Here is a 12,527-nt window from a genome sequence, read left to right as displayed (position 1 = left end):
AATTTGTGAAATATTGTAAAGACAATGAAAACAATAACAAGAACAGCTGAGAGTAAGGACATTTAGTACAAACCAATCAGCTGAGTTGTGGGGATGAACTTAGGATATCAACAAATGATACAAATCTGGAACATCAGCTACATTAAGAACACTTAATTCACCAAGTTCGCTAGATAGTAGTAACGTGACATTTACAAGATGGATGCTTGGGAAGTATCTATAGCACAAGAAAGTCGCACAAATGAAGGAACGCAAAAGTAGATATCACTGCAACAAGGCAAAATACACACAATAGTGATACACACAATGGACTGCTATCAAAGCAGATCTACAATCACTATTCCATGGAATGTTCTCTGATGTTCCACCATTAAACACTGTCACAGCATGCCTAAATATCCTAAAACTGAAAGAAAGCCTTCCAACAACTATATTTTATCATTCTTCTGATTAAAAAAAAAAAAAAAAAAAAAATGAAGTTGTACCTAAAGAAACATGCAGATTAATATAAAAGTTCAATACAAACTGCTTATTACAGCCACTGTGCATTCTTTGCGAGAGAACCTTAACTTTGCTTAAATTATTCAAAGGAGAGCAAGACTGGCATAAGCTAATTATAAATCAAAAGATCCCTTAACTACCTGAATATACACAGCTTCCAACATGTCACCTGTTTGACCATACTTCAAATTAGCATGTCAGAACCTGAGCTTGTGGCCTCTTAGCTGAACATAGAATCAAGGCATTCATTTGGATTATTAGAAGACCAACTTATGATACTGTTATTCATATTTAATGGTCTCGTTGAAATAGGTAACATCTACTCTCTAACAACCTATGGGTTAGATAGCATGAATGAAATGTTTTCAAGTGACAGATCACCTGGCAAGACTATCTGCTTACTAGAAGCCTGAAATAGATTGAAAAGTCTACAACGGGATTTCTAGATTATGTAGTTCAGATTCACAAAGCAAGAAAACCTCAATAGAGCTAATAAACTGTATTTTCAGATGTTCTATGCTATAGCATGCTTCTGCAACTATTATAGCATCTCATTGTTGGTCTACTTAACTTGCAATCCATTTCTCATAATGAAGCTTAAATTCACACTTAGCATTCAGGCAACAAATTTCACTCTTCACAAAAACTTATTCACTACTTCTTTACCCAACTTCCAGGGATGGATCTAATAGTCCTTGTTCCTTTTCATTTTGAAAAATGTTTTCATCTATTTGAAAATAATTCAATAGCTGAGCATTTCAATCATTGTCTATTTCATTTATCTGCTACACTTTTCAAGCCATTTCAGGCTTCCAAATAAAGAGATGGTCTCACTAAGTGATGCTACCTGAAGACATTTTCATGAAAAAAAAGTGTATTCTACCCTCACAATCTGTTAAGAGAGCAGAGACATTACCCACTTCTTTGACTCAGTCTGAATGACAATCAAGTTGGTAGGCTAATCTTTATCCAAACAGATGCCTTAATTTTGTGTTATGAAGTCACAGGCTCAAGTGCTAAATCTGTAATTATATCTGTAATTATATGGCCAGACAAGTGACTGGGGAAGCTGTATAGAATATTTGCTTGAGATGCTTAGATCTTTGGTTCATAATTTACTTATGCCATCTTCACTGAATAACTTAAGCAAAGATTCCTTTTCATTGTGCAGCGGTTGTAATAAGCATTTTATATGCTTTAGTAGACATTCCAGTCCTAAAATCATGTCAACTACCTTTTGCACCTTTTCTAAATCCTGGAAACTAGATCCAAAGCACAATAGCTTGGACATGGTCTGATCAGGGCTTTATATACTGGAGGTACCACCATCTTATCTCTGCCGATCAATATCCTCAAGAATGCAACATCTCGAGTTCTTTACCACCTTTGCAAGAATATTTATTGCATTTCAAGTTTCTAACCATCATCCCAAAATCTTGTGCCTCCTGTAGCATAGTTCCAGAATATATAATTTCCCATCTGTGAATCCCAAAGTTAAAATCTTTCACTAACATTACATTGGTCATTTGCCCACATTTCCAGCTTATTTAGATCCTGAAGAACCATCAATCTGCATTGTACTTAATGATACAATACTCCCTAGCTTCATCACCAGCTTTCCAGTAACTATTCACAAATATTGAATAGTAATACTCTTGGTACAGAATCATGTGAAACCCCACTGGTAACATTTCTTCTGATATTGCTCTCATACACAACCCACTTTATCAGACAATTCCCAATCCACTCTACAACATGATATCTAAAGTCATGGAACATAACTTGGGTGGAAACCCATTAAATATCTTTGCAACACCATAAAAATTACAAATGTATAAATCTACCTCAATCACTCTCGTTACTGTATTATAAAAAAAAAATTCGCTGAAGCATGAGCATCACTTAAGTCCATGCTGACCTGTACAAGATATGCTCATCTGCCTGAACTATTTACTTTCATTGGGTAAGCGAGATAAGACCTTTTCCCATACTCTGTGATGAGTGCACATTCCTGTGGGCCTGAAATAGTACAATATAAAAGACTAATAAATTCAAGATTTTCACTTCAGAAACGTGAAATAACCTGCTAACGTGTTAGTTCATGTTGGACTCCCAGTACTGGCTTATTACTTTTGCGAAGCGGAGTTTGCTGCATCACGCTAGCGCCTCCGCTTGCTAAAGCAAGTATTAATGGTTTTAATACTAAGTTTGTGCATTCACTCAACAGCAACACTGGGCTGCTTCCAAAATCAATGTTATGACATTAACATGACACCTCCGAAAAGTCACCTCCACACTACAAAACCCATTTTACGTTACTTCTATCTCCATACGTCACTAACCACCGTCTACACCACGCCCTCTACTGTTCACTAACAGCTACCTGTAAACTGCGTGTCTGTTCTGGCTGATTTGCGTATAAGCGGGATGCAAAATCCTAACACCGTTATAAAAGACAACGCCTTGAATTGAAACCCTATACAGATTCCTTATACGGGACTCGAGCTCTTTTCTAATCTGTCGGCATTTCCAATCGACGTAATGTCATTATTCTTGAAAATGCGCTACAAAAGAATGCTCAACATTAAGTATACATGAAATATAGCGCTTATTTTCATTTTCCATTACTTAAATATCAAAATGCATTTCTTTAACATCTCAGCGCAACCGATTTTATCTTTGCTATTAATATTGAGTTTTATGAATCACACTTAGCGCCCATTACGGGCCATGTTGAATCCTTAACACTTGGCAGTATCCAAATTGGAATATTATTTAGAAACCATCAGCCAGAGGGCACTGGTTACTTATACTTTTCACTGAAGCAAACGCTTATTCCAAGCACTTTTAAACGCTTGTGTAGTTTTGGAAACTAAGTTTATTATATAATACTTCACTGAATTCGGAAATGGACGCGGAAAGAGGATACAAGAACACTGTTCCTGATCCGTGTGCGTAATGCTACAAAGTTCACGATATTACCGATATCCACGAGCTGGTAAAAGTTCTAAAGGTCTCAAAGTCTCTCTCACACACACAAAAAAAAACTCGTTTATTATATTTAGCCTTAAACCCCCCCCCATCTTTAGACCAACAGAGAATCAAAACCATGAGTCAAACAATGTATCACCTTTATCAAATTAATCCGCGATTGTTTTATTGAATGAATATACGAAAATATGTACCATGAAGAGATCTTCGAAGCTGCAAGCTCTACATTCAGGTATGCGTGCATTATTAAAATTGTTTGCACTCCGGAAATCCGCAAGATGGACAAAACATTTTTTTCCTCCCATTTTCTGACTCCGAAACTGAAGATCGCTCGCTTTTAACCTTCGCAAATCGCTTATCCAGTTTAAAGGTCGTTCGTGTTAGCGGTTAAAGAGGGAAAAATCGTTCCTACGTCACATCGCTCAGGTGTCGTGAATGCACAAGTTATCCAAGGTCTCGCAGATCCGGTTTAAAACCTTCACTTAAAATTTAAATTCTTGTATTTTAAATTTGTTTTATTTGCTTAGATAATCAAAAATGAGTGAATTAACACTTGAGTATTTAAAACAAACTGCAAATAGTTAAGTCTCATCGGAGAATGTTTTTGTTAAGTTGATCCAGCAAAACAGATTTTCGAATATCTGAAAAGGAAATATCAGTGGAGAACCGTTTAAAATAAATAAACAAAGAAGGAGTCAAACGCGATTCGTTTTACACGTTATCTCTCTAATATAAACTTTCCCTCGTACTTCGGAAGCAGCGTACGCTACACATACTAAAAATGTCAACACCGTTCCATTCAATTCCTTGGGTTGAAATCCCCCTTTCCCTCCCTTCAAACAAAAGTGAACAACGCATCAATACGAATGACCTGATAAACTACTACATTACGAATACTGACCTCGTTCTTGAACGTGTGGCTGGCATCCTTATAATATGGTATAAAATAAAAACCGAAATTTCGGAAATGAACTTAAAATAATCCAAGTTTTGTTCGTACAAATATAACACTACTTATATAGAACACAAATATCGGCAAACGAGAACTCAAAAAGCGGGAAAGAAAAGCAGCACAAAGCTTTTATATGATGCTGTCACGTGATATGGCCTAGCCAACCAAAGCATAGTAGGAGACAGATGGTTTGGATTCCTGCCTACTATTCGCTTAACGAATCGCGCCAAGCAATGAATCAATGTGAAGAAATGATCCGAGCGTAATAAAGACGCGTTTTGCCATCCAACCTTGGCTACGTGCCATCGCCGGTAAGGTATTTCCGTTCATCAGTTAGGTAAATTCATACAGACGTGCACGTTTTTTTCCAGTGAATGTTTATTGTAAATTTGACGTTCAACGTGAATTCCTGTTACATTTTAGAAGAAAGCAAAACAAAATCATGAAATGTGTAATTTAATTATCACTTCGTTATTGTATTATTGTATATAAAACCTATATATATATATATATATATATATATGGCATACTACTAATTGCCGTCCACACACACAAAAAAAACATTATCAGTAAGATATGATGAGAGGGTTAAGTGTGTATAGTGGGGTGTGCGGAGTTGGTGTTCTCCCACAATTAATCCTTGAAGGTGTCACGTAATAATATAAATTCGAGTCATACTTTTGCATACCGTTTATTTTCGTAGCAATATTTTTTTATGTTTCCTTTCATAACTTCATGCTTTCCCTTCATTTGATAACCGTGCTTATAGTATCTATTCAAAACTTGTAATATCCTTATTGTTAAAGTGGTATGTTCCACAATACATTCAGTGATCATCCTTTATTCTAACATGCAGCTCCACGCAAGTGGGGGGAAAAATTGCGCGCTGGGAATTTAAAATTTGTGATTAGGAGTATTACACAAAAAAATTTTAATTCGCATTCTGACTGGGAATTTTGGAAACTGTACAGTTGAGGGGGGTGGGAAGCTGTAGAATAAAATTTTATCTTCCTATTATAAGACTGCATGAATGGTGCATACCGATAATTTTAGGACTAGTGCTAATAAGAATTTTACACTTGTTACGTTTCTGCAATCATGGATAAAAGAAAGAAAAGATAATGCAGAAATTCGAGAGCTGCACTAACATTCTGACTTCCCCTTTCAAAATAAAAATTCTTGCGAGTCTTACATTATATTGAGTAATGCATATAGATGCGTGAGGGACGTTCAGCAGGTTTATCTTCCCTAAGATTACTCCAGCAGTACAGAAATAAATGTTTTTTTTGTTTTGTTTAGAAATTTTAACTGACATAAGTTAACATTTGCAGATAATGTGCGCATCACTACCAGTGGTGATGCACACATTTAGCGTATACTGCTAAATGTGTGCATCTATACAGTATACATGATGCACACATGTATACTGTATACAGTATACAGCATCTGAAATCCTGGCTAAGATTTTAGGGGTGCTTCTTAATATCTCTGGTAAGGCGGGCCCATTGGCATGTTTATCACGATCTACCTAAATACAAAGATTAATAATTTTCCGAACGGAGGTATGATTGTATTGCGTCACTTATTTCAGGCCTTATTAATTCTTATATTCAATAATAAAAGAATACTTAGAATAACATTAATATTTTATTTATTATACTGGATAGCGAGGCCATTGCATTTTGTAGTTAGCAGCCAGAATTACATATTTTAGTTTAAAAGTTATAAGTGAAAGAGTACTCACCAGCGGTTGTTGTCTTTCTTGGTGTAACAGTAGAGAGACCTTGTTATTTGAAGAAATGAGAAAGTTAAAAAAAAAAAAAAATTAAAAAAAAAAAGTGGAAGGTTCATGAGTAGATAACATGCGTGTTTATAGCGCAAAATGAATAATTGAGGTAACCTAACTCAAAGATGGCGTCTACTACATGTATCAACACTCATACATAAAACATACAACTATCTACAGTTAGTGATATAGTAGCTGCGCCATGCGGATAAAATGCATATTTTTAGATATATTTACGGTCACTGAAAGATAGTTACCATATGCTTTACTGATGGCGAAATGTGTTCTATTTCAATTTGGAAGCGCCCCATATTGGAGGTAAAATACGGGATCTTAAGTTTGTGGGTTTTGCTTCATTTTTCATTACTAGGGGTTCGGTGAAGGTCTGTATGATTTCCGCTGCATATTTTGGGCACGTTTCCCTTCGATAGTATGGATGTGAATATCTTGGTCGATCTGGTTTGAAGAAGGGATATTTTTTGCCCCTTAATGGCATTTAAGTGGGAGAGAGAAGCCACAATATCAAATTCTCTGTGGGCCTGAAAAATCCAACATCGTATAGCATAATATTGTTCACTAGTTATCCCAGGACCCACCGTACATATGATGTGTGTGGAAGTATGTATTTTTGATCAATAGTGGTTTGTTTGGGCTTTGAAAAAAATTTTAGCTTATATTTCCGCAACGAAAAGCATTAAAAATGTAGTTGCTGAGGTGAACAGAAAGCCAACTGTTTGTGGTTTCTAAAGGTTTGCAACTAGAGCTTTGGTAGTTAAAAGTTTATTTCTTATTGGAGATCCACGGGATGCGATATGTAAGAGCTCGGGACTGTCGTTGTGAGGGGGGGGGATTAATGTAAAGGGGTTATAAGAGGCAGTTACTAATTGTCTTTTTAATCCAGGTTGCACACTGTATCATTTATTGCTCGCTAAAAACATGAATACAACAACTTTTTTCTTACTGAAGATGTTACAGATGAAAAATCATGGACCATTTTTAATGAAATTTCTCTGTTACCAACATTTTCCCATCCCGGCTTCGTTTGTTGCTCCTGATTCAGGTAAACAGCAGCGAGGCCTCTTTTTCTGTACCAAGAAAAACAATAACCAAATGAGTATCTTTTCATTCATGTAATCTGGGTTAGTCGGAATTATGGCCGATGCAACTAAGGTGTGAGAGCAGTATTAATCTATTAAGTTCGTGTTTTCTCCAATCTGTATGCCTGTTGTGCAAAATGAAAAATCAGACAGTTCAAGAAAAAAAAATCCTGTTATACCGTATGAAACTGACTAACTCATCTTCAGCTGAAAATTCCTGGTAAGAATTGCACGCGCCTGCGGATACAGATCTTTCTAATTGATGAGAAAATGTTCCATCATCCATATGACTGCATTCAAAGGGCGATTCAAGTTATCTGTAGCTGAAGGATTATTTTAAAGGAAGGTGAATATGTGTAATGGGATTCTTTGCTGGAAATTAATACATCTAGAAATTTAAGGTTTAAAAATGCAAATTCGACAAAAGTCATTTATAAAGTGGGTCATGTTTGAACTACTGTTTTTTCTTCTTTTTTTTTTCGGAGGGAGACAGTTACTTGAAACAGCACTCAAAAAATTCGACCAAACAAATGATCTGATGGCCACTATTGAGAAACCCTGATATGATAACTGGAAAACTTGCAGAAGATTCCGAAACGAGTGACCAAGCTGGTGACAGGTCTGTGGAAATGCTTTCTATGAAAGGTGTATGGGTTGAAGAGTTTAGTTAACAGGCGGAGGAGAGGGGACATAATACAAACTTAGAAGTTATTAAAGGGATTCTATAAGACTGACACAAAAGAACTTTTTCAATACATGGAGAGTAGGAAGAGAGCAAGGGGTCACCTCTGGAAGTTGTGTAAAAAATGTGTGGACTAGATATTGTTGCCGGCCTGGTTGGCCCAGTGGTTAGCGTACCAGCTCTTCAACCAACAGATCGTGGATTTGAATCTTGCCGTGGGCATGGATGTTTGTGATTGTCTTTAGGTAAATTTCATCGGCTGCTCTGAGATCACCGCTCAGCTTATTGGAGGCCTGATGTCTTAAAAAAGTTCCATGTTTGGTCGAGTTTCCGTAGTATAGAAAAATAAAAAATTACAAATATATAGGGAGAAAAAAAAAAATTGTAGCCCATCCACTGTACAAATGCACTATTGGTTTACTAATAACATTTCGTGGGTGGGAAACATTTTTTTAAAAGAGAGAGAGAGAGGTTTTGTTGCTTGGAGAGTGGTGAATGAGTGGAGTAGATTTTCACAGTTAGTTGTGAGGCTCCAAAGGTGAAATGAATTTAAGAAGAGGTAAGATGAATATTGTGTGAATAATGGTTAGGGTGAGCCTCCCACGATGAGTCTTTTAACCCCCATGTCGATACCTTGTATAATAATATCCGGAAAAATCAACTGGTTTAGCTTTAATATCTATCATAGAAATAACAATAATAATTATTGAAAACGAGAGTCAAAAAGGCTTTATTTTGGCGAAGTAAATTAATAGAAATTAGAAATAGAAAAAAATAAATCTATCCTTATTTCCTAGCCGAATATATTGAAACATAGAATGTTTCGAAAAAAATATATATATATACCAGAGAGCTTATGAGAATACAACCTTCAGCATCGGAGTTACCCTGGATTGCACTACTAAAAGACAATAAGTTCTGTCCCGAACGCAGAAAAATTCGCCTTTTATTAGTTTGTTGTATTAGTCTCACAGCTGTTTCGCATTGTCCAGGTTTGTCAGAGACTTGTATTTTTTCACAAGCGAACTCTGTCGGCGCGTAATTGTAATTATTGAAAAATAATATAAATTAATGTTATTAAAGTAAGAAATTTTGAACAATCTACAAGGAAAGTTAACAATGAGTCTTAGTGTAATGTCGCAGTGATTATTCTTGGTGCTGTTTTCATTTTTAATTTATGTTAAGAGCATTTCGGAATATAATCGTAGTGTTCTGAATTGGGATTACAGCTTTTCAGGTCACAGCGTGATTAACCTAAATTGTCTAAATTCTTTTAGAAGCTTAATTTATAGTAAGAAAAAAAAAGGTAAGGAGGAGTGATCGCTAAAGAATAAAAGTATACTAATGCTTTATGCCTAAGGACAACAACCGTATAAACATGAGATGCATTTTCTTTCCAACCAATTCTAATTAAAATATCAGGGAATAAGAAGGCAAATATGTGGTCATCGAAAACATAAACAAGATAAATATATTGTTTATTTTGCTATTTGAAAATAACAGTCTGTTATTCTATAGGAATTTCGGCTTATATCCTTAATGTAAGCCATGTGTAGTTTAATATTTTGGATTTTTGTTTTTTATGTGACGCCATCCACAAAAGGCTGAGAGACCTACAGTACATTAGTATGGTAGGTTTTCCTATATACGGTATATATCAAATCAACACACGAAAGACTACAAAACCCATAGCATAACCAGTGCCGTGTGTGTGTGGGCAAGTGGATAAAGAAAAAAATGAAATCTGCTGATGTTTTCTCAAACCTCTGAGACTTTGCAGAAAACTATAGGAAGATGGTTGTTGTTGCTTGAAACAACCTTCACACGGATGTACATGTAAAAAAAAAAGAAAATAAGAATTAGGTTTCATAGGTTTGAACCTGGACAGTAAAAAGGAAGGTAAAAGAATTTTGGTTTGATAAGTCTGAAGCTGGACAGTAAATGAAAGTTGATCAGCAACTGTTCATATTCAACTTAAAGAAAAGAGGAAGAATGGTGAGCACCAGTTCATTTGCCCATGAAAATAGCTATGAAAGAGACAAAAGGCAGAGAAAGTCTATGAAAGAGTGATTGTAATGAATTTTGAAAGAGGGGAAATCACCAAATTACCGTCATCTGGATAAACATGAAGTAATTTAGGGAGGTTTTTAGTGCACCACACTACCCAAAATGTAGAAAACTTTAGAAAAATTTTGGATTTAACTGTCTTACAGGTTAGAAGCGCCTTGAAAAAAAAAAAAAACCACGATTTATGAAGTGGAAACAAGCTATGGATGTGGGGTAATGATGATGAATAGTATAAATTAGCCGGAGAAGACAAATATCACTGCAGGTTAGAGAAAGTGAAGCTACAGAGAAGATAGAAATGCCTTTTTTTTTAAATTAAAAAAAAATATCATCTGTTGAATTTTTCTCAAGGTTTTCTTGACTCATTAAGACATGGGTTATGGAAAATCGTGAAGTGTAAGATGGTAAGCCATTTGTCAAGTGAAGAAGAGCAATGATTGTACTATCATTTGCAAAACGCTAGATATGATTTGTAGTAATGAGAAAAGCTTATTTATAGGAGGAAGACGAGTGAAAGTATACAGAGACTGCGAATGCTAGCATTGTTAGAATAGATCTGGAGAAAGAAAACAGGCCACCATGACAAGGTAGTGGATAACCAAAGAGGAAAATGATGATCCAACAGTGGAAGACAGGCCATAGATGACAGAGTGGGAAGCAGGCTTCTGTACGGATCAGAGCAAATGCTTTGCTTGGAAATAATTGGATCAGAAGAGCAGAAATAGTAATCAGAAAATAGCAAGTAGAAGTAGGTAATCTCAAATGGTACTATCGCAGTGCAAGAGGATAGGAAACAGCATGACTGGGTGAATGATGTTCCTTAACACATACAAAAAAACTTGGGACGAGGTTATGATCTGTTTTACTAAGAGAATAAGAAGAGCTGACGTGGGTGTATATTTCAAACGAGAATGGTTAAGGTTAAGCAAATGCCTTGTGTGTGCATTAGATCTGGTATCTTATGGTAGAGAATACCAAACTTAAGATATCCTCAAGATTTCCCTAGTCTGCAAAAAATTCTAATAACTACTCCATCCTCTTAAACTATGTATATCTGAGGCTTGATTCTCTGTTGTACAAAAAATACATCCAAATAGTGAAGTTGTCTTCCATTATCGACAACCTTTCTGCAGTTCCACTGATCAGGCAGGAAAAAATGTCAACGTATTTGCTGATAGTAAGGACCTAATGGAAATTGTCCATACTCCAGTCAGAATGCCAGATGATCCTCATCATCTCCCACTTCTCTTGGTCTTTTTGTTGCGAACTAAGGAAAATATAAGCTGAAAACTCTATTCTAGACTAACGAAACTTTTTTCCAAGTCATTTCACTTTCAGTAAGTAGTGATGTTTCTCACCGGGTACGAGATTCGTCCAATACCTAAAGGCATTCACATGTATCGAATCTACAGTAGGATTCAGATATATAGTCTGTTGGGTTTCAAAGTAGATGTGCTATCCGTTGGACTGATCAAATACTCTGTTGTTGTTTTTTATAATTTCTTAAATTTGGACGTAATACATAAATATATTAATATTATATATATATATATATATATATATACCTCATCAAGAAAGATTGCAAAACTTATAGCACATGAGTGCCATGGCTGATCGAGAGGATGAATCTGATCACATATTTTTTGAGCATCTGGAAGTTATAATAGTCTCCGAGGAAGTCCTTCTGTTCTAAAGAAGAGAGCAAAAAGAGAAGTTGGTTCTGTAAACGGGTGTTGACTAGCAGCTGCTCTTTCAGTTTTGGAAGAAACTAGTTTAACACTTTCATTGCCAAGCTGAAAATTAGAATTTCGTGTGGTGGCCAAATTTTTTTAAAATTTTTTTATTTAGTTAGCGACGTCCACGCGATAACGCGTGATCGGCCGTTTGGTGAGAACTCGCATCGCGTGATATCTCATTGCCAAGCTGAAAATTGGAATTTCGTGTGGTGGCCAAATTTTTTTAATTTTTTTTTACTTAGTTAGCGACGTCCACGCGATAACGCGTGATCGGCCATTTGGTGAGAACTCGCATCGCGTGATTGGCAATGAACGTGTTAATAGAGCATTGTCTATGAAAGTACTTGTAGAATTGGCATAAGGCAGAAACTGAACGTCTACGAGAGAAAGATTGGAGTAGATCTATGTGTGTGAGGAAGGATTAACTGTTATCCACATTATCTTTCTTCTGAATAACATTGAGCAATGCTAGAGAGGATTTGGGTGCACATCCCAAATATGTAATGGTTGGGTGGATTTCGGATTTATAGTCTTAGCAGTTATACAGATGAGAAAATATCTTGAGCAGAAAAGTACAGTTTTTGGCGGCTGTGGAAGCTATGGTTGATATTTTAATAATACCGTAGATATGAAGCGCTTGTAAAAGAACTATTTTTGTCATTTATTTTAGTTCTTTACAGAAGTATTACTTTTGTTCAGTATTTAAATATTTCGC

General features: G+C 35.8%; 1 protein-coding gene across 1 annotated transcript in view; it reads right to left on the bottom strand.

Moving 5' to 3' along the window:
• Positions 1-4,551, bottom strand: part of LOC150105945 (uncharacterized) — a 34,702-nt gene extending 30,151 nt beyond the window's left edge. Inside the window, exon 1 of the mRNA XM_090394427.1 lies at positions 4,394-4,551. Coding sequence (XP_090250553.1) covers positions 4,394-4,419 — 26 coding nt within the window. The 5' untranslated portion in view covers positions 4,420-4,551. The remainder of the gene's footprint in view (positions 1-4,393) is intronic.
• Between the last annotated feature and the right edge of the window lie 7,976 nt (positions 4,552-12,527).

Source organism: Typopeltis vanoorti, chromosome 6 (assembly GCF_054136105.1).
Source record: "Typopeltis vanoorti isolate ZY-2024b chromosome 6, IOZ_Tvanoo_1.0, whole genome shotgun sequence".
In the NCBI taxonomy this organism is placed as follows: Eukaryota; Metazoa; Arthropoda; class Arachnida; order Uropygi; family Thelyphonidae; genus Typopeltis; species Typopeltis vanoorti.
The sequence above is the reverse complement of the archived record's forward strand: the minus strand, read 5'-3'. Positions and strand labels throughout refer to the sequence as shown.